The 23719-nt window shown below is 40.1% G+C and overlaps 1 protein-coding gene across 1 annotated transcript in view; it reads left to right on the top strand.

The window, feature by feature from the left end:
- The window catches only part of SNCAIP (synuclein alpha interacting protein), a 163537-nt gene that overhangs the window by 108486 nt on the left and 31332 nt on the right, over positions 1–23719 (top strand). The window contains exons 4-6 of the mRNA XM_052643684.1: positions 7563–8422; positions 10018–10197; positions 15873–15986. Coding sequence (XP_052499644.1) covers positions 7563–8422; positions 10018–10197; positions 15873–15986 — 1154 coding nt within the window. The remainder of the gene's footprint in view (positions 1–7562; positions 8423–10017; positions 10198–15872; positions 15987–23719) is intronic.

Genomic DNA, 23719 nt, shown 5'->3' with positions numbered 1-23719 from the left:
TTAATATTTTAACATATCATTGTGAATAAATCTTTGGTTGATATTTTTATAAGAAAATCCTCTGTACCCTCCCCTTAGCCTCACAGCATGCTCAATAAAGGGTCTGTGGCACCAGAGAAAGGGATGAGCAGACAACTCCATGGGGATGTTCCAGAAACATGTGTTCCTCACTCCCCCCAGCTCTTCCCAACATCGTGGCCTGATACAATACTCCAGATTCAGAGTTAACCCTTTCTTAGGTCAGGTTCTAGACTAGTCCCCATGGATGGTACAGAGAGCACTCTGCTGCTGCTGCTGCTGCTGCTGCTGCTTCTAAGTCGCTTCGGTTGTGTCCGACTCTGTGCAACCCCATAGACAGCAGCCCACCAGGCTCCCCCATCCCTGGGATTCTCCAGGCAAGAACACTGGAGTGGGTTGCCATTTCCTTCTCCAATGCGTGAAAGTGAAAAGTGAAAGTGCAGTGGCTCAGTCAGGTCCAACTCCTAGCGACCCCATGGACTGCAGCCTACCAGGCACCTCCATCCATGGGATTTTCCAGGCAGGAGTACTGGAGTGGGTGCCATCGCCTTCTCCGAGAGAGCACTCAGCAGGTAATCTTCAGTCAGGCTCCGTATCCTTCTTTGTTTGTTGTGAGATGATGTAAGTCACCTGTCACCACTCTTTGGAACTTGAAGTGTTTTTGATAAGTGGGCCCACGATGAATTTCATTTACATTGGATTAAGGAAACTTGACTCTAGCATGGATCCTCCTGATCTTTCATTGATATCCCTCTCTTAGGTATAGAAATGGAAGGAAATGGCCTCTTGGAGAACCTCGAAGTCATGTCCTTGAAGATGCCTAGGTTTCCAGTAGCTGTAGATGTGAAGGGCATTGTTGTGTACATGTTAAGGCAATTACAGCTAAAGCTGATTGTTTTGTTTCTCAAGGAAAATAGTATTCTTTTACCTTTTAAAAATAAATAGCAAGAAAACAGTATTTTATCATAAAGATACCCCTTTCTGTTCTTGATGTCTAAAGCTAATTTTCTACTATGGACACATAACTCCATATTTAGAAGTAAAATAGACATTTTGGGAGCCAGCACTGACGTTCAGTCTCAAAAATTGGATCCACCGTTGCAATCGCAAACTGTACATTATCTTCCTAAGAAAATACTAATTTATCAGTCCCAAGAGCCAAAGAGTTATTCTGTGTCAGCAATCAGCTTAGCCTCATAATTATAAATTTGTGAGGATCTGTTGAAAGACATGGATCCAGAAGAATTATAGTGTTTCATAGTGAGTCACTCAGAATAAAGAGCCCTGTTATTTGTAGACATTCCATACAGTCATAGAAATTTAGAGGTGGGTCAGGTCTTAGCCATCATGTGTCTAACCCCTTTATTTTACAGATGAAGCAATTTTGGCTTAGAACTTAAGAAATACTTGAAAATAATATGTAGCACATCTTCAATAGCTTTACCAAGACTGTCTTTGAAATATTCAACACATTCAGTGTGTCCAAAATGTGGGCAAGGGTGACTCACTGTGACAAGACTCATATGTATGTAGTATATTTGCATCTTTGGTCTAGCATGTTCCTTTGTACCTTTGTCCCCCCTACCCAATGCCCTCTCTCCTCCCTTCATTCATTTATTCATTTTTTAAAAGGTTTAGTCCTTGGTCCCTATATCTGTGACATGCTGTGCTTGAGAGAGGGCTGTTATAAACAGATTGGTTCTTAACCAGTCTTTGACTTTGAGAGACTCTCAGTAGAGAAGGCAAAACAGTTGCCTAAGTGAACTGTTGAATCAGAGCTTTATAAATGCCTGGCTCTCAGTATGGGCAAGTCTATCTCAGGGCACTGAGAAGCAAGGCAACTATCTGGGAAAGTCAGAGGAAGTGAACCAAGGAGGTAACACATGAGGGGAACCTTGGCAGATGAGCTTCCATAAAGGCAGCAAAGGCATCATGGGACAGGGGTACTCATCGCAAGGAAGGAAAATGAAGAAAGGATATGGGACATCCAGAAAGGGTGAGTTTAGCGATGGAAAGGCAGAGGAAAGTCAGTGCTGTGGGAATAATGGTGCTGAGATGAGAAGACAAATTAGAAAATAAAGAATGCTCAAGAATTTAGCTACTATCCTGAAAGTAAAAGGTTCATCAAAACTTAGTTGTTCAAGTATTATTTCTGTAACATGGGTACATGTAAAGTTTCCTCTGCCATTTTTGTTTTACCTGTAAACCACTTGTATTATTATTTTAAAGCTGTTTTTCTAAGACCACTTATTTTTAGCATATTTGTTTTTAAGAGAAACTTTAGGTCTGTGTCATAAGTGGAAAATCGGTGTCATAGTAAATTCAAGGACATCATTAAAATGGGATAGAAATAAAGCGTTTCTGTGAACTCTTTGCTTATGAAAGTCTCTGAGGTGAAAGCCCACAGTCTCATTATTCTGAAAGGAGTTTGTAAGTTTGGGGGGAGGAGTTAAAGTCATTGTAGCACCTGACTGAGAGTTCTTAAATTAATTAAGAAGAAGAAAGAGTTGAAAAGTGAGAAGTTTGTTTGTTCTTTAAATCATGGGTATTTAGCATGGTTTCTGTGCACTGGGATATGCCTCCCCCATAGTGGGGGAACATTGTTTTAGGCAGTACAAGGCCACCTCAAAGTTTCTAAATTAAGAAGTGACAAAATCATTATCTGAATAGGAGATCAAAAAGGAAAACCTCAGAAGTAGACGGAACCCTGCACAGACTATGGGAAGGTCTCAGTGTGGTCTAGTCAGTGTGATAAGATGAAGCAAGGGACCAAATTAGAGAAGGATTGAGGATCGGGCCCCAGTAAGACTCGCTGCCTAAGGGGTGAGGGGCAGGGATCATAAAAGAGAAGGGTCCACACATAAGCAATATCATGTGATATTTGCCTTTCACTTACTCTACTCAGTATGGCAGGCTCTGGGTCCATCCATGTCACTGCAGATGGAGTTATTTCATTATTTTTATGGTCGTGTAATATTCCATTGCATGTATGAACCACATCTTCTTTATCCATTCATCCATCAGTGGACATTTAGGTGGCTTCCACGTCCTGGCTATTGTAAATAGTTCAGCAGTGAACATTGGGGTACGTGTATCTTTTTGAATTATGGTTTTCTTCAGATATATGCACAGGATTGGGATTGCTGGATCATGAAATCTAAAAGAAAAATGGTAAAATGAACTTATTTAAAACAGAAATAGAGTCACAGATGTAGAAAACAAACTATGGTTACCAAGAGGGAAAGGGAGGGAAGGATAGAACGGGAAATTGGGATTTGACATAAACACATGTTAAAATAAACACATGTGTAAAATAGATAGCTACTAAGAACCTCTTGCATAGCACAGGGACCTCTACTTACTACTCTGCAATGACCTATATGGGAAAAAAAATCTAAAAAAGAGTGGATATGTGTATATGCACAACTGATTCATTTTGCTGTACAGCAGAAACTAACACAGCATTGTAAGCCAACTACACTCCAACAGAAGTTAATTTAAAAAAAGAAATAGAAAGATCAGTGATGCCTTGGAGGTGGTTTGCTTGGGAGCCAGCATACATGGTCATATGATTCAGGAATACATTTAGAGAGGATGGAATAGAGAGAGAGAGTGTGTGAATGTTGGATAAGGAAGTGGAAAGGAGAAAGCAGTCCAGTGTGGAAGGTGATAAAATCCCTGGATCAGAACATTCTACTTGTTACACATACCTGTGTGACGTGGGCTCACGTTAGATGCTTGTTGAAGACATGGTGACCTGTAGATGGTCAGCAGGCAATTGGAAATACCCTGCTGTAGATGGGAGACATTCCAAATGCCAGTTAGATTAGGAGAGGGAATTATGGCCTATAAATCAGCCTCAAATGCACTTTCATTTACCTACTGACCATTTAGAAAATGTGTGCCATAATCAGGACTGGTTTTAGGTATATTTTATGTTTCCTTTCATAAGATGTTGAAAATGAATCCACTGTACCAAAAAGTCACTGAGAACCTACTCATATGAAGGAATTTCCTGGGTGCTTTGAGGGATAGAGAGAAATTAGACACAGACTGTGTTCTTACAGAGCTTGTAAAGATCTCATAAGATAATAGATCAAATTTTCAGGGATTTAAAGTTTAACATGTGAATTGTTTATTCATGATTTCCAGGAAACAAATTAAGCCTCAAAGTCCTCCTAGTAACCATAGTTAGTCTGATCTTCGTTTCCATGCATTATAAGAAATTTATTATGGTGTTGGCATAGAACAACAGTATAAGTGGAATTTTTGGTAGACTTATCGAATTGGAAGTGAAAATCTTGTCAGTCATTAAAGGCAATGATGTTATGCTTAAAATGCCCATTTTCCCAGCTTAGGAGAAAGAAACTAATTGAGTTTTATCTTTTGTATATAAACAAAATTTTACTTCTCAGACAAGTATATGGTAATAAATGAGAGCATTCTCATGAAAACTTGTCATCTAATCCATTTTTTCTAACTGGGTTTTTTTTCCAGGAAGTCAAGACAGAAACTAAAAAGCACAGATTTCACACTCAGCCTAAAAAAAAAAAAATCATAGGTTTGAATAAGGAGGACAACAAGCCTAATGTTGATGCCCTGTCTTCAGTTTCTAGGCTCTTCTGTGGAAAGAAGTGTTTTCATAAGATTCAGACAGAATTCATTTCCATAGAGCATTCTTAATGGCCCCTGTCAGAAGAAAACAGCTGGGAAACATATGGTATCCATTTCCCTGTATCACTTGGAAAAAATTTCACATGTAAATAAAGCCAACATAAAAGAGTAGCCCTTTGAACCCACGACCTTATATGATACATAAATACATTGGTACAATGCTCTCATTGTACTGGCCCACTAAGTTATGTGGCTTGAAATTTTTTTTATTACATCCTGAGATTCACATTATCAAGAAGTTCCAAAAACATGAAGGTAGTTGGCAATATATTAGCAAATGCTATCCCTAATAATAAATGTATATTTCAGAAATGTTAAGGAATATATATATATATATATTCTACTATAAGCTTTTCAGATAATTGATGGATAAAATTAAAGGCATATTTACATATTATAAACTCTGTGTCCACTGTTTCTCTGCTCTTTTTAAAAAGTAAGTAACCATGTGTTTCTTGAAAGGAAGAGTTAAAGGCTTGGCAAGAATTTCTGGCAGGCATTAATTTTTTTAGCTTTATATTTTATAGGGCAAAAGGACATATAAAGGATAGAAAGACTTTGAAATTTATAATGGACCAGTTGGAATTAGTCTTTGCCTTTGCATATTTACATTTCATGAATAACTAGAAAATCCAGCTCTCGGTGGTGATCCAGCTCTCGCTCCTCTGAGTTTATTAAAAGGACTTTTGTTCCCTGTGAAATTAAGCTGTGAATCCCTCAGAGGGATGCACTTTGGGCATTTTTAAAGAAATTAACTGTGTTGTACAGAGTGAGATTCAAACTCAGATACTAGCATTTGTTAATTGTCTGCTCTGCGTCAAGAACTGTATACATGTAAGAACCAGAATTAGCTAAAGGCAGAATTAGCTAAAGGCAGAGGAGCAGCAGCTTAAGAGCATCTAGATACCTCCCTTCCCTTCTGGAGTATTCTCAGTTAACACCTGTTTCTTATTAGACAGAATCCTGGCCTCACTCCACAGCTGACAGTGTTCTCGTAGGTTCCTGAAAGTCCTCAGAGAAGGATTGCTTTGTGCAGACCCTCTGAGACCACAAGCAAAGTTGTGGTCCACTTCGGGGGAAAATTCACCCACCAATAGGTATCTAGCATTCAGGCTTAGAACGCTCACTGTCATTCTGTTTTGACTCCGGAATTTACTGGAGTCCTTTGAGAACACATTGTAGTAGGAAGAAGAGTGGCCAGGTCTAAATTTGGGGAACTTTAAATCATTTGTATGCTACTTTCACCCCAAGAATCAGTAATAGCAGCGGCTATTGCAGAAGTTACAGTCCCGAATATACGCTCCTCTCAGGTTCCTTTAGTTTTTGGTTGTGCTGTGTGTGTGTGTGTACTCAGTCACTCTGTCGTGTCCAACTCTTTGAGACCCCATGGACTGTAGCCCACCAGGCTCCTCTGTCCATGGGATTCTCCGGCAAGAATACTAGACTGGGTTGCCATTTTTCCCACCCAGGGAATCTTCTCGACCGAGGAATCGAACCCCCATCCCTTGCGTCTCCTCTGTTGACAGGTGGAATTCTTTACCACCACACCACCAGGGAAGCCCATTTTTGGGTTGTGCTCGCTGGCAAAGAACAGACACACACAGGTGCTTTGGTTGAAACACTTCCCACCCACTGCCGTTCTAGAAGAGGAGACAGAGATGGGAGATGCCGAGTGGGAAGGATATCCTGAAACCTCACCCCTTTGGTGGACGATGGTATAAACTAAGTGGGAAAGGAGTAAGAGTCCGTAAATCAGTGGCCTGCAAGTTCCCAGGGTGCAGGGTCATCTGTCTAGTCAGAGGACTGTCCCAGAGAGGAAGCTGTATCATCGAGGCCGAGGGAGGAGGCCATTGCTCGGTCAGCCTCTGAGGGGAGGCAGGGGCAGCTGGTCATATGAGGCTCCCTGTGGAAGGAGGTGGTGCTTATCTTTCACCTCTGATGTGTTGCTGTTTCACTTGACACGTCATCCCAACCAGACACTCAAACACAGACTATACAATCTTTATCTAAACTTTGCACAGAAGTGAGAAGGGGGAAAAAAATACTAGCCTGCCTGCTTCACCCTCCCTTTGACACTTCCTCCTGTCATTTCCAGCTTTCCAAATGACGGAGGGCAGCAATGACTTTAAAAGAGCATGTTCCCTTGTGGCGTGGCAGTGTGTTATGTTGCTGGTCATATGCCAGAAAGCACTGTCAAATGCTCATGAGCTGTGGTTGACTTGGATACTAGTCAGTCTAGGGTGGGATGAACTCCACTGTGCCTTATCTCCCACAGTCCAACCAGTCCTGACCATTCCATGCCTTCCTGTTCTTTCCCTGATCCATCTAACAGATCACCTAGTGAATCACTCAATAGTTCTCAGTTTAAGTTTGCCCAATATTAAATCATTTACCTCTTCTTTCTCTGAGATTTCATGAGCTCTAAAGGTTTTCCTATGTGTGTGTGCACAAATACAGGTACATACCTTCTCACCCTGAATTAGTTTGGAAGTTTATTAAACGCAAAGGATCCTATCCTCCAATTCTGTTTTTCAGAGTGGTGACAAGTATCAACATACTGTTAGGGAGGTGCAACCACTCAGGGAATAAAACAGAGTATCTGTCTGGGTTTGTATTCTTCTGCTGTTTGCTTCTACTATTATTATTATGTGAATTAATTCTGAGCCAATACGTGGTAACTTTCTTTTAGCATTCACTGATTTTCAAGGGTAAGTACAAACTGTTTTATGGTCTACATTCTCTCTTAAATTGTTCCTTAATACCCAGACTTCCTTTGAGCACAACTTGAGTAGATCATGTCTGCCTACATGGCCATGCTGTTTTCAGTGTTTCAACTTAATAGTCTCCTCTCTTAATTTATTTTAAAACAGTGTCTAGCTCTGGCTGGAATTGTGGTGTCTCAACTCTTATTACAAACACGCAGAAGCCCACAGGAATCGCCGATGTGTATAGTAAGTTCCGCCCAGTGAAAAGAGTGTCCCCATTGAAACACCAGCCAGAGACTCTGGAGAACAATGAAAGTGATGACCAAAAGACAGAGTACCAGAAAGGGGGCGATCCTGACCCAGGCCCCCAGCCCGAGGAGCTCGGCCCCAGAGCTGTCGAGGGCAGCCCCCAGAGGAAGAGCGCCGAACCCAGCGCCCTGCTGGGGGAGCTGGAACATTATGACCTCGACATGGATGAGATTCTCGACGTGCCTTACATCAAATCCAGTCAGCAGCTGGCCTCTTTCACCAAGGCGACTTCGGAAAAAAGAATTTTGGGTTTATGCACAAGCATTAATGGCCTTTCCGGCAAAGCTTGCCCTACCGGAAGTGCCGAGAGCTCCCCGTCTAACATGACACCATTTTGTGTTCTTTCTCCTGTGAAAAGCCCTCACTTGAGAAAAGCGTCCTCTGTCCAGGACCAACAGAAGCTCTCCCCTGAAGAATCAGAGAGTTCTCCTCCTCCCGTTAAATGTGGCTCTGCTTATGAGCCTGAAAACCAGGGTAAGGACGTCCTACACAAGACCTTCAGTGATCCTCACAGTCGGAAAGTTGACAAGGCAATGGCACCAGACTGCCAGCTCAGGGCCTTCCATCTGCAGTCCTCGGCAACAGACCCCAAACTTGAGGAGCAGATTGGTGGCATGAACTGGACCAGCTCCCAGGGGCCCGAAGAAAGGAATGAGTACCTGAAAAAAGTAAAAAGCATCTTGAACATTGTTAAAGAAGGGCAGATAGCTCTCCTGGTGAGTATGAACTAATCATTACGCACACTAACCATCTAGATCTCCAGCTTTATCAACTCCGTTCACCAGTAACAGAATGAGGATGCTTTGGTTCCAGTTTTTGTTTAATCTCTGCTCACGGCTTTAGTTGGGCGATGTGACTTTGGAGTTTTAAAATTAAAAGTCAGGTGGTTCATATAAGGAAAAACAAATGGCTATAGAGGGAGTATTATTTCACTTGAACTGTGCATGAATTCAACTGTAATAAGGACATGTACTCTAAAGTAAAAGCAAAACCAAAAAAAGCCCAGCACTTTAAAAAATACGCATCTTAATGTCTTTCCTTTTGCTTTTCAAATGGTTCCCAATGCTCTCGCTGAGTTATTTGTGGGGATGTCAGTTCCTTGCTGATGGGGAACTGCCAGATATATGAACAGAGGGTCTTCTGTTTTATCCTGATCATTATTCAGAAGACTTGGACCAGGACGTTTGAAAGCATTTGCAGATAGAGGCTTACCCTAGAGCTTGATTGCCCTCTGACCCACACGGAGTTTTTATTTAGTTCCAGGTCTGCATGTCTGGGGAGCATAAAGAATCTTTTCCAGAGACTCTAGACACAGAGTAACATGATGTAAGAAAAGTCTGTTCTGCTTAGGCTCAGAGAAAACTAAACTGAAATCACATTCCATCTGCCTACATTGTTCTTTCCTGGCTTCCAGACATGGATCAAACAGTAGTAAGCCTGAGCTGACACTGTGGTGTTAATTAAAGTCTCAGTCAAGGAAAATCATCACATCTTGGCCATGTGATTCTACTCATGGTAAAGCTGTGCATAGATAAATGTAATGCACTTGGTCTATTACCACAAATTTTAGAGTTATAATAGGATGATATCATTGAACAATTTTACTAAGTAAAGTAATTTTTTTTTTTTTTTTGTCTCTTGAAAATGTCTTTTCCATTTCTCCTGGCTCTTCCTCTCTGGTTCATTCCTTTCTTTTATCTTTCCCATGTTTTTATGTTTCCCAAATGATAACAACTCTCAATTTACCCAACAGTCTTTATCAATGAGTCATGCTCAGGGCAATGAACTTCACTTGAGGTGAAGAAACCAGAGTCCAAAGATGCCCAGGAGTTTGTTTAGGGGTGAAAGTGCCTTGAGGTACCCAGGGGAGCACAGACTACAGCACCCATCATGAGGCTTGCTGTCAGAGCCAGCTCTCTAAAGCTCAAGGTGAAGCAGATGGTTAAGATAGGTAGTTCATTCATTCAGCAAACCTACCGCAAGGAATAAAGCAGAGTCTGGCCCTCAGAACACATAGCAGGAGTGGAGGAGACAGACAAGAAACCTGCTGGTTGCCATGGGTTGTTAGAAAGCTGGCTTGGAGCCTCTACAGACCCGTTGACTCATCTTTGTTGCCTGTCTCCCATGAAAGTAAGTCACTTGAGCATTCCTGTGCTTTCATAGCAAGGAATTCTGACTTATTACAACCCCATGACTGTCAACCAGGGCTTCTGGAAGTTCATCTCTTCTTCCCAAGGCCCGGAGAAAAACCCCCACAGCTTCTCATTCTGTTTTATTGACTTAAGCTTTCCTTGTCTTACTATGTGTACAGCCACACCTAGCTGCCGACAATCTAGACAAAATTCACGACGAAAGTGGAAACAATCTCTTACACGTTGCCGCATCGCAGGGACACGCAGAGTGCCTGCAGCACCTCACTTCTTTGATGGGAGAAGACTGCCTCAACGAGCGAAATGTGGAGAAGTTGACTCCAGCAGGCCTGGCCATCAAGGTGACTGGTAGTTGGGGGCTGGGCCCTCCACATGTTCCTGCCTTGTAAGATTTCTAGTAAACTTAAATGTTAGAGTGGAAAGAGAGGAGAGTGATGTTCCAAGCAAACAGCAAGTGAACCTATTGTTTTTAAAAGGTTAACCATCTCAGTCACTAACTGCTTTGAGATTTTGAGACTATATTCCAATTTAGGGTAAGCATCAAAACAGCTAATAAAGAGAAAGGAAAATGATCTGTTGCCATTTTAAGAACTTTTGTTATTCATGGTGACTGCAGTTTGGATTCTTAACCACCTCTGGATCTATGTGAGGCTGTTTCGTTTTTTTTCCTAATGTGAGTATAAATGAGCAAGATGAATGGGGAAAAAGTGTATGGTAAGGCATGCTAGCCCAGCACTCAGGAGGATTTCAGAGAATAAAGTGGACCTCTAATGGATTACATCTGAAGTTGAAGCATCTGCAATATCAGGAGTTCTTTAGAATATCGGTGCCGAGTTTGAGTTTGGCTCTCGCAGAGCACAATATGTTATCTGTCAAAAACTAGGCAAATTAATGCCGACTGGGATAGAGTTAAAACCTAGAAACAGTGATACAGGAAAATGTTGTCTTTTATAGCACTGTAGTGAGTGCCTCTGTAAAATGTAACACATCACTAGAAGGTTAGCTATTAAACTAAAATTACTTTTAAGATCTTTGGCAAATAAATGTGGAATTTAGTCACATTTATTAAGAAGCCAGAAGTGAAGTTTGGGGAAATATAATACATCTTGTGCTTCTGCACTTGTACTTTGCTTTGCTTAATAGTTATGGCTTCTAAAAGCTGAATAATCATAATTTTTACAAATAGAATTATATTGAAATATACTAGGGGAACTTGTTGGTTAAAGTCTCTTTGTGAATTCACTAAGGAACATGTTATATTTGAAAAGCAATTTCCTTCCCTTGTATACCTCTTATGCAAATCTAAATTTTTGTATCTTCAATTTATTTATCATTCAGCAAAGTTTTACATTGTTAAAAAGTTGCTTTCTATTGTGCTTAATGTTACTCAGTGATTAGGTTTTTTGATCATATAAGAAATCCATGACCCCAGTGGATAGATATCATTTTTCCTTAGTTGTCAATGATGCTATGTCAAATAAGAGCTGAATTGCCATCAAGAAAAAAGAAAAAACAAATGTGAGTGAAAATTCAGAATAGTGAAGTTAAACAGTATTTTTGACTCCACCAGACATTGTTTTAAGATGCTGGCAAAACAAATGTGAATGAGACATAGTCTCTTGTCTTAAGGAACTGATAGCCTGGTGGATAAGGCAGGTAAGTTACCGGTGCAGGACGGTGAATTCAGGATCTAGTCCCATGTCAGAATCCTGTGGGAAGGCAAGAATTGGGTTTGGTAATCAGTGGGACTGTCAGTCATGACTAAAATATTCTTTCAGTGCCAGTGATTGCTGACATCTACCTTGTCATTTTAGTATTTATAAAGTACAGTGCTCATTAGTTTTCCACACTAGTGGTGGGTTTTGAATATATGTTAACTACATAATTGTAGTTAAGTCTTCCCTAGTGGCTCAGACAGTAAAGAGTCTGCCTGCAGTGTGGTAGACCTGGATTCAACCCCTGGGTCAGGAAGATCCCCTGGAGAAAAAAATGGCAACCCACTCCAGTATTCTTGCCTGGAAAAATCCCATGGAAAGAGGAGCCTGTGGGCTACAGTCCACAGAGTTGCAAAGAGTCAGACACGACTGAGAAACTAACACACACACACATAATTGTATAAAATTTGTTAATTTGTGTGCCCAAATGCTTGTTTTGATGGAGTAAGAATCTTCAAAGTAGAAAGGTACCTAAGAAATTTAATGGTCATTAAGCCAACCATGGGCAAACTCCTTTATGTTGTTCATATTAAGTGTTCATTTATTCTTAAACTCCTCCAGTCAATATAGGTTCTCTCTAATACCATCAGCAAGCAAACTTAGTAATTTTTTTTTTTTTTTGCTTTAATGAAGAATATGCATCAAACCCAGAGGACTCAAAAGCGCTTATAGTTTTGCAGTCTCAGGCTTTTCATACTTTACTTCTGGACAATGATCTGAGAAATGGAAGTGTTCTTTTATTCCTTCATTTAATCTAGAATTTACAAAAGCAGTAAATGCAAATATTTTATAACAAGTGCCTTGCCTTTTGGCAATCCTGTCCTGACACATGTCCTGCCTCAGTCCATTAGTGTCTTGTGATGGACATTGGTGAAATTGAGGGAGTCCCAAGAAGTCATCATTCTTCCATTTTAAGACCTTGTTTTGAACACTGGTAACTAACTGATGGTGTTTCACCTCGTTAAGCACATTTTGGAGAGCCCTGCTGTCATTAAAGACAAACAGACTTGGTACAAAGGGGCAGAAGTTGCTCAGATGATATGACTTGGCCGACAGGAAGCCGAGTCAGAGACAGGATATCAAATAAGAAGATTACATTAGAAAAGGGGCTCTGAAGTCATACCAGAGCTTAAGAACATCTCCTCCCACACTTAAACTCCTTAAATGGAACATCATAAATTCTTGCCAGCTCCATGCAAAATTTATTGAGTGCTTTCTGGGGGACCCAACGTTAAGATACCGTGGGAGTTCAAGGTATTATTAAGTGCCCTTTGGGAACAGTTAAACAAAATGATTGTAAAGAAAGTTTCAAAAAGGTGAAAACAATCTGTTTTCTAACATGGAGGCAGCACAAAAATTTAGAATCTAAACAAAGTAACCTTAATTCTCTTTTAATTTCTGAATAAGCCTAAAGACAAAATGCTGGTCTGGTGAGAAAATACGTAACCTACTGATTCTCCTTTTTAACATACAATGAGTGACCCAAAGCTCAGAGATGTTAGCAAGTAAAAATTTCCAACTAGAACTTAATAAGATTTTTGTTTTGTTGGTAGTTCTATTAATGACAAGTGATGCGGCTTTCAAACTTATGGTAATGATATAGTATTTCCTTTTGCCTCTCTGGCAACTTTTTATTTGTTTAAATGTTTCTTCTTCGATGAACTAAGCCTAACACATCAAACAGAACATTCTACCCAATATCAGCAGAAACATGCATTTTTTTCAAGTGCACATGAGATATTCTCTCTTATAGACCATATGTCGGGTCATAAAACAGATCTCAGTAAATTTAAAGTAATTAAAATCATGCAAAGTGTTTGTCTTTAACTATAATGAAATGCAATTAGGTATTAATAACAGAAGGACATTTAAGATATACACAAGTATATAGAATTAACATAGTCCAAAATAATCATTATATCAAAAGAGAAATTACAAGGAAAATTGTAAGCTGTTTGGAGATCAATGAAAATGCAACATACCTACGTGCTTACTTAAAGGGAAATATATGTTTTGGTAAATGCCTGTTTGAAAAAGAAGGAGAAGGAGGAAGATCTCAACTTAATAGCCTAATCTACCTCACAAAACTAGAAAAATACTAAATTCAAAGCAAGCGGGAAGAAGGAAATGTAAAACTTCAAGCAAAAATAAATGAAATAGACAATAGAAAAGCAATAGAGAAAACCAGCAAAACCAAATTCGGTCTCATAAAAAGCTGCTTAAAAATTAGTAAACCTTTAGTTAGACTAACCAAAGAGAGAGAAGAGACTCTACCTGCTATCACTAAAATCAGGACTGTTGTCTCGTATTTCTGCATTTATTCCGTGTTAATACACATTGATGTAGATTGTCTTGCTCATAGATGCTCAGCATGGTTCCTTTTCCTTTCTTCATTCAGAGGGAATGAAGCACATTGTGTCCGTGGGTGGTTTTGTTTTTCAAGTTCTCCTAAGAAACTGCATGCTCAAATTGTGTAATTTAAGGAGAGGCCATAATGGATGATTTATATGCAAAAGGAGGGTGAATGGACGGGGTGTAGGTGTAGGGAGCGTGTGAAGGAAAGTGCAATATATTGGGGTCAGTAACAACCAGAGCACATTTACCACCCCAGAGCCTAAAAAGGCAGGGGAAGGACTTGAGATAGAGAGGATTGAGTAGAACTGCTGACTTTTGACCTTTGACTGGTTGGTAGGACTCAACAGACCAGTGGCATCTCCATTAAGGGGGAGTTGGGAACAAAGGGAACCTTAAACACACTCTCTTTTCCTGGTTTCCTGCTACTGCTTTTCATCAGCCAAACCCAGTCAAAAGCCAGGGGCCAAGGGAATCAACCCATAGAGATCAGCCTCCCTTGGCAGCAAGGAGGGAAGAAACGGGAGGAGATAGAGCTGAGTGGGGCTATTCAGCAGGTACTAATCATGCTAGATGACTGTTCTACATGAGATTAGCTACAAGTTGACTACTTGAAATTACAGAGTAAGTGAAGAATGAGCACATTACTTCCCCTGTCTTATTGTCAGTATAGGCTTCCCTGACTTCACACTCACTGTAGTTCTTTTCTCCTGGGCTAAGATCCCACACTGTGTAAACCAGGAAAGCAGCTGAATGTCTCATTTGTCTTCTGGAGTTATTATGAGGATCTAAGATAGCATTTTAATATAGTATAAGATAACAGGTATTGTGTGCTTAGGAAGCTGACATGCTTTGCCTCATTTAATCTTTATAGTAACTCCATAAGGTAGCTGCTACTAACTCCTGCTATTTCATAGATGAGAAAATTGAGTATCAGAGAGATAAGGAAGCTTATTCAAGGTCTTGTAACTAAGTGGTGGATTAAGGATTTAAATCCAGTCCAAAGTCTGGGTCTTAATCACTAGGTTGTGTATGTCACAGCTGTCTTCCTGGTTTGCTCAGTGTGGGTTTGAGCACAGGAGAAAAGGACTATGAGCATCAAGGAAGAGAAGGCTCCTTCAGTGAAAGTAGCATTGGGATTATTTCCCTTTTCTTTATTTTGGACTCCTCACATTCTCACTTACCAAGAGAAAAAGCCAGTTCTAAGAGTTAATGGATAAACAAACTGTAGTATATTCATACAGTGGAATACTTCTCAGCAATAAAAAGAAAAAAGCTATCTCCAAGCAGTAGCTTATGTAGGTAGAAGCATTATGCAGCCCACCAGGCTCCTCTGTCCATGAGATTTTCCAGGCAAGGATACTTGAGTGGGTTGCCATTTCCTTCACCAGGGGATCTTCCCAACCCAGGGATCGAACCTGGGTCTCCTGCACTGCAGGCAGATTCTTTACTGACTGAGCTACAAGGGAAGCCCAGGTAGAAAGAAACCAGATGTTAAAGAGTGCATATTCTCTTCTGCTGTGATAGGAATCAGAGTGGTCATGTGGGCAAAGGTGAGCGGTATGAGAACAAAGGAGAACTAGAAATGAGGGGGCAGGGGTGAAGATGTTCTATGTCTTGATTGGAGTTGTAGTTACCAGAGAATATACTTGTCAAAAATTCAAATTGTACTTTTAAAAGAGTACATTTTATAGTTAGCAAATTATACTCTAATAAATTGATTTTAAAATAACTGATGAAACTATGAGAACATATTTAAGTAAAAACTATGAAGTTGATTTAGAGTAAAAATTACTGATCACAGATATGGTATACATTTATTGTAAATGAGTTAAGCCAGAAATAAAAGCTAAAATTCATGTGATTTTTTTTCTTGATAAAAATGCCACCTGTGAGGTAACTTTTAAACTTGAATTACCTTCAACTTTTTTTTTTTCTTTTTAATCTAGAATGGTCAGTTGGAGTGTGTACGCTGGATGGTGAGTGAAACAGAAGCCATTGCTGAATTGAGTTGTTCTAAGGATTTTCCAAGCCTTATTCATTACGCAGGTTGTTTTGGTCAGGTATGAAGAAATTTTTAATTATTTTCTCTTTGCATACTGTATAATCTGCCGCTTTTTAAATTTTTAATATGTCAAAATCGAAACCTAAAAAATCGTCAAAGATGTATTCAAAGATTTATAGGCAATGATATTCATTGTAGCATTTTTTGTAGGGAAAAAAATGTGCTAAACCTAGATATTTCATGGTAGAATATTGGATAAATAATGAGACATTCATATGACAGAATTTTTCGGAAAAATATTCATTATATAATATTGAGTTAAAATATATGATACAAAACTGTTCCTGTAATTTGGTACCAACTCTGAATTTTGGAGAGAAAGAGAAATGAATAATAAGACTAGAAAAAAAACTTACATCTCCACATGTTTATAGTAATTATCACTCAGAATTATAAGTGGCTTTTGTTTTCGTTTTTTATGTTTTTCACTTCTTTCCAAATTTCCTACAGTAAACAAATTTAACTTCTGTGGAAAGGAAAAATGATATATTTTCTTGAACCCAAAATTAAAAAGCAAATCCTTAGTAAGACATTAATTGAGGAAGTCTTGCTCCATTCAGTTCAGTTCAGTTCAGTCTCTCAGTCGTGTCCGACTCTTTGCGACCCCATGAATCACAGGACACCAGGCCTCCCTGTCCATCACCAACTCCCGAAGTTCACTCAGACTCACGTCCATCGAGTCAGTGATGCCATCCAGCCATCTCATCTTCTGTCGTCCCCTTCTCCTCCTGCCCCCAATCCCTCCCAGCATCAGACTCTTTTCCAGTGAGTCAACACTTCGCATGAGGTGGCCAAAGTACTGGAGTTTCAGCTTCAGCATCATTCCTTCCAAAGAAATCCCAGGGCTGATCTCCTTCAGAATGGATTGGTTGGCTCTCCTTGCTCCATTAAAGATAAACAAAACAATCACTTACCTAAAATTTTCTTAAATATTCATACATGTTTTCTTTTCCAAAATAGGCTGTTTACGTTTGGTTAAACCATCTTTATTGGGATTTTAATTGTCATTGCTAAATTTTACTTTCAGATTAATTTGGTAATAATTACAACACTGAGTTTTTCTATTCATGTTTGTTTATGTATTCAAAGCTTGTTTTATCATCTTCAACAAAGAATTAGAGAATTAAAAAAAAAAAGATGAGCAATCATGCAAACGAAGTGAGTCTCAGTTACAGTCAGTTCCTACATTAGGAAATCCCAGTGTGAGTAATTGATGTACATGTTACAATCCAGTGTATGCAGTAAAAAATCATCACTAACTCCCTTTGGGAAGGATGAGTATAAATAATCTTTAAAAAAACTGGAACCACAAAATGCCAATCTCAGCCTTAAGAAAATATAAATAAAGTCAGCAGTGCATTAAAATAGATTTAATCACATTTGTTTGTGGCAAAGAAAATTGCTTCTCATTCTTATAACCGTATCCCTTTGGCTTCGTAAACTTTCCCAGTGGCAGTAAATTGTGGTGTTGTTAACAAGAGATTATACTTTTTCGAGCATGACAGTCTCAAATTTATAAATAGACTCAGAATATTGCCACAACCTTTCTTCAGTGGGGTTCATGTTAGGTGATACTTTATATGGTAACTTCAATTATATATATATATGTAATGTTTCCTATATGTACCAAGCACCATGCCATTGGACTTTGTGTACATTATCTGACTTAGTCTTTAAAACAACGTTATTGGGTTCTGTTGTTTTTATCCCTAGTCTATAGACAAGGAGACTGAAGACAGGAAGTCGTTTAAGTGGCTGGCATATGGTCTAGTGGCCAGTAAGAGCAAAGGCTGGATCTCAACTCAGGTCCTTTGACTTTGAGGCCAGATCCTGTTTTTTTCTCCATCCGTGTAAATTTGTGTAGCTTGTTTGCAATGGAACTGATATAGCTGCAGAAGTCCTTTTTTTAAAAAATAATTGTATCTAACAATATGTTGTGATATTTGGAGTATCTTAAACACAGCTCATGGTACTAAATTTATGGAATGAAGAAAGAAGCAAGAACATTTAAAATTTGTAAAAGCCACTGTCTTTGAAGTAATTGCTTCATTTTCTTTGTGTATTGTGCTTATGAGCCCCAGCCATGGTGTTCTATGAACTATCGTAAGAATTAATAAGTATTTGCTAAAGATGCTCTTTTCTGGCTTAGGCCAGCAGAGGGGAGAATAGTATTTTCAAATGACCACAAGAATTATGAAGACAAATAGTCCTCATAAATCATTCTCAGTATAAGATGAAATTTTATTTATTCTCAAATTGTCTGAATAATTGTTTCACACCCCTGATTTCATTTGCTTATGTAAAGAGGAGTTTCAGATATCAATGGAAAAGCTGACTGCAGTTTTGGAAGAGCTTGCCAAAGAAAAGGAGGGAAGGATTGCATTGCTGTTCTGAGACTTTAAGTCAATAATAGGGCATCTGGTATTCTTTGTCCCGGGAAATGTTGCTTATAGGTGCCAGTTTCTCTCTTCAACTCTCACAGCAGGCGTCTCATAACTTTGAAGCCATTGGGACAAAACAAAAGAAAGTGCCATTTCTGGGATTTGATCAGGTGATAGTGTGGTTTATTTGGCTGGAGTAGAGGAAAATACAGAAATCAGTGACCTTTGTGAAGAGCCATGTCAAACATTTGCTTCATGTTAGTATCAGTCTTCAGATTGTTATTTCAAGTTGATAAGCATTTTTAATGACCTCAAGTACAGCTCTGAGCAGAGCACCCCAGCAGTGCCTTTAGGAGAGCATTCCTACCCAAGTGGAAAATGTAGACACCCATTAGGACTGCAAGCTCAGCCCAGCCATCCTACATCCGCTGCAGCCACTTAGGTAACAGATAACCTGTGGAGATGCTGAACTTGGAACCACTGCAAGCCTAATATTTTCACAAGGAAGATTGTTACTGAACAGTTTTCTAATGGATTCAGCACATGCAGGTTTTTCATCGAGCAGGCACTTGAGTGTGTTCTGCTTTTGTTTCTTCAGTAAATACCTTTTGGAAAGGATAGTACAGAGGAAAATTTCTCTCCTGGTTTATTTTAGTTACCCTTGGCCCCTACTATAGATTCTTAAAAGAATGGGCTCCATTTGACTCACAATTGGCATCCTTTTTCTGGTAAAAAAATTACCTGTAAGGACTCCAGAACCACGGGGTAGCCAGCAGTTTTTAGTGGTCTCCTGGAGTGATAGATCTTTGGGTAACAGGAATTGATTTTCCTCCTCTTGACACACAAAGTCTCAGAGAGGGCAGTTACTTCATTGTCTGATAGTACCTAGCAGAACCGGCCACGGGGAGCATGAAGGTGAACGCGTGAGGGACACTCGGGGAAAGAGAGGGGCGCGTGTTCAGATGGGCCTGCTTTGCCGTCCCGTGGGAGAAATGCTGCTGGTGAAACAATCGAGACAGAATGATCTCAAGTCAAAGCTACCACCTGTGTAACTTGGACTGTTTTATTCAAGTATGAAAGCTCAGATGGTCTCCTTCAGGGTCCCAGCGAAGCTCTCGCCCTCACATGCCTGGGGGCTCCGGCCTGTCTGGCGTGTTGGTCACTGTTTCAACATCAAACTTCTCATTTTGTTTCTAAACCTTTAATGTGCCTTTTGGTCAAGAAGTTCTGCTACGGAAACAACAGGTATCATAGCATTAACCATTTACTGAGAAAGAGCACACTTGCCCATGCGATGTTCATTCTCCATTTTAAATGTTTGACCTGATCAGATTAAAAAAAATAAAAGTCACTTTTTCACAATAGGCTCAGAATTCCTCCAAATGGTCATGAATGGTGACGGGCCTGCTGGTGAGGGGGTTGCTTCCACAGGCTGTGTCATAGTTTTTCCACAGTTTACTTTTAAAAGGAGAAATATTCTGTTGACTTTTTATTTTGTTGTCATGGGGCAGAAATAAGAAAACAACGCTGAAAGTGCTACGATTGCAGATGAAAGTGCATAGAAAAATCTTTGATTGACACAAGCAAGAATCTGCTCTCCAAGGACCTTTGAAAAAGCATAACCAGCACAGAGCTCCACAACCCACAGACTGACAGGCAGTTAATGTGATTTCTGTGACCCAAGGGGTGCCAGAGGAGCATGTCCTTTATGGAGTCAAGGGTCATGGGTCATGAGTCATGAGCCATGGTGGATATTCATACACAGAAGACACAGAACATTAGCTCCTCAGTCTGAGTTTGTCCTAGCCCTACCCTTACTAGCCCAGGAGCCTTGTCTATATTTCTTTATTTTAAAAGAAAAGATAAGAAAGTGTCTCCCTGGACCTCAGTTTCCTCATCTTTAGAATGGAGATAATAAAACTTTCTTAACAGGGTTGCTCTGAGATCCAAATGAGAAAAGTCACAGGAAGCCTGGAGCAGACACTAGGTAAATGTTGGTATAATGATTATTGGATACCTTCCATTTTATGTTTTTTATTGCTACAAATATTATTTATTTACCTATAAGTAAAGTATAAGATAAGTTTGGCAAAAAAAAAAAAAAATTTTCAGCCTAAACCTCTTTGTGTGTGTGTTAATCACTCAGTCATGTCTGACTCTATGTGACCCCATGGACTGTAGCCCACCAGGCTCCTCTGTCCGTGGAATTCTTAGGCAAGAATACTGGAGTGGGTTGCCATTCCCTTCTCCAGGGTGTCTTCCCAACCCAGGGATATAACCTGGGTCTCCTGCATTGGCAGGCAGACTACCGTCTGAGCCACCAGGGAGGTCCTAAACCTGTTCAGTCAATTCTTGGATGTATTATTTTTTTCACATTCTACTGTTTCTAGATTCTACATTTATTTTACAATAAGTGACAATATGAAACTATTGCTGGCCTTTTTTTTTTTTTCACATTTTACCATCTCAAAAACTGGAATGAATCTTACAATTGATGGCTTGTTAGATTTGATGACTTATAATCACAGACAAAATTGCCTCCTTTAGAACTTACAATTGTAACAAAACTATAGAGATTTTATTGATAGCAGCAATGTACCTGTGGCATACTTTTCAATTCCATTTTTGACTAGACTGTCCAGCAAAGTTCATAAATTACATGTATTAATTGCCTGTATAAAGAAATTCCATTGCCTTTAAGAATGCACACACAAAAAACCATTAAAACAGGTTATCAAAAGAGCAGAAAATCCCCAGAAGAGGAAACTAGTACATAAAGTAAGTTTTCATTCATTAGATGAACATTGAATGGGTAGATATAATAGATATAGGTGATTGGATGGCATGTCAGTTGGAGAGGCATTCTGTAAAACAAATAATACAGAAGAACTGCCTCATCCCTGTGGTTACATTGGCTGTTCCCTAAAAGCAATACCTATGGGAACATGAAGGTCTGAAGTTACATTCTTTAATATCCCCCACCCGCTCGGCTCTCTCTCTCTCTCTCTCTCACACACACACACACACACACACACACACACACATGGCAGGGGTGGGGTCACTGGGGAGGTGGGGAGAACACACTAAAGGTCTAAAAGAAAAGCTAGGCATCATGGATATGTATTTATATATGATGTACATTCACAGGATCTTCTTAGTCGGAGAAAGTAGCTGTATCTGTTCTGTTCTCTTTACTGGATATTTGTCAAATAAGTCACTGTTTAAACCGTAGGACTGTGGGTCTCTGCAGGCATGTTTTCCAGAATCAGAGCAGAAAGCATTTCTAGGAGACTGGATGCTAAACATTGTGCTTAGTCACTCAGAACATTGTGGCCGACATTGTGTCCGACTCTCTGTGATCCCATGAACGGTTACCCACCAGGCTCCTCTGTCCATGGGATTCTCCAGGCAAGAACACTGGAGTGGGTTGCCGTTGTCTTCTCCAGGATGCTAAACATGCTTTTACCCAAACCAAGGGGTTCTAACCATCTCCATGCCATCTCAGAAGTCCTAAACTTTGGTTGTTAAACTAAGTGGATAGTCAGCCCATCCCTTTGAGCAGTGCCTCTCTGCACAGTATCATAGGGGAGATGGTCGTTTCCATATAACTTCTCAGTAAACAGGCCAGTTGCATAAAGTGAAAGTGAAGTTGCTCAGTCATGTCTGACTCTTGGCGACCCCATGGATTGTAGCTCACCAGGCTCCTCCATCCATGGGATTTTCCAGACAAGAATACTGGAGTGGGTTGCCATTTCCTTCTCCAGGGGATCTTCCCGACCCAGGGATCAAACTCAGGTCTCCCACGCTTCAGGCAGACTCTTTACCATCTGAGCCACTAGGGAAGGTGCAGCCGGTTGCATAGCTTCTTATTAAAGTGTCCACTGCAGCATAGGAAACTGAATTTGACCTGCTGGGCAAAGACCTACATTGTTTTAAACAATAGGATGATGTTGTTGCTCCTGTTGTTCAGTCGCTTAGATGTGTCCAGCTCTTTCTGACCCCATGGCCTGCAGCATGCCAGGCTTCCCTGTCCTTCACTATCTCCCAGCGTTTGAGTTTCTTGAACAGAGAAGCCTGGTGGGCTACAATCCATGGGGTCACAAAGAGCCAGACACCACGGAGCAACTAACCTGAATTAAGATAATGGTTCTTGCTTGATTAAAGTCTTGCATATTGAATTTGGTAAAAGTAATTGTAAGGAAGAATTATCCAGGCCATCCTAAGAAAAGCAGCAGGTTATCATAACAGTATGGGCTACACCTGACTGGGAGAGCCCCAGCAGCCAGGGCGCCTCCTGCCTTACACAGACCTTGTCCTGTTCTCCCAAGGCATCAAGCCCCTGTAAAGTCCAGGTCTCTATAGGTTTTCCCCAGATTTCTATAAGGGGAAAATTCCTGCTCTTATGGAATGTAGTATTCTATTTCCTCTAACTCCATTACTAAAAATATCGACAACCTCAGATATGCAGATGATACCACTCTAATGGCAGAAAGAAAAGAGGAACTAAAGAGCTTCTTGATGGAGGTGAAAGAGGAGAGTGAAAAAGCTGACCTAAAACTCAAATTCAAAAAACTAAGATCATGGCATCTGGTCCCATCACTTTATGGCAAACAGATGGAGAAAAAGTGGAAACAGTGACAGATTTTATTTTCTTGGACTGCAAAATCACTACAGACAGTGACTGCACCCACAAAATTAAAAGACACTTAGTCCTGGGAAGAAAAGCTATACAGACATAAACAACGTATTGAAAAGCAGAGACATCAGTTTGACAGCAAAGGTCCATATAGTCAATGCTATGGTTTTTCCAGTAGTTATATCTGAACATGAGAGTTGAACCATAAAGAAGACTGAGAGCCAAAGAATTGATGCTTTCGAATTGTGGTGCTAGAGAAGACTCTTGAGAGTCCCTTGGACTGCAAGGAGATCAACCCAGTCAATCCTAAAGGAAACCAGCCCTGAATTTTCATTGGAAGGACTGATGCTGAAGATTCAATACTTTGGCCACCTGATGGGAAGAGCCAACTCACTCGAAAAGACTCTGGTGCTGGAAAAGATTGAAGGCAGGAGAAGGGGATGAGAGCATGTGATGGTTCGATGGCATCACTGGCTCAAAGGACATGAATTTGAGCAAACTCTGGGAGACAATGAAAGACAAAGAAGCCTGGTGTGCCGCAATCCAAGGAATCACAAGGAGTCAGAGATGACTTGGTGTCTGAGCAACAACAACAAAAGTCAAAACACTGTGAATTATAGCAAAGGGCATTTTCTGTGCGTGTGGAGCACACACGTATCCATTATGATATTTAATTGAGTCTGGAAAACATGAAAGTATGCCTGACAAGAACGT

The sequence above is a fragment of the Budorcas taxicolor genome, chromosome 7, assembly GCF_023091745.1.
Source record: "Budorcas taxicolor isolate Tak-1 chromosome 7, Takin1.1, whole genome shotgun sequence".
NCBI lineage: Eukaryota > Metazoa > Chordata > Mammalia > Artiodactyla > Bovidae > Budorcas > Budorcas taxicolor.
This window is presented reverse-complemented; position numbering and strand designations above follow the sequence as displayed.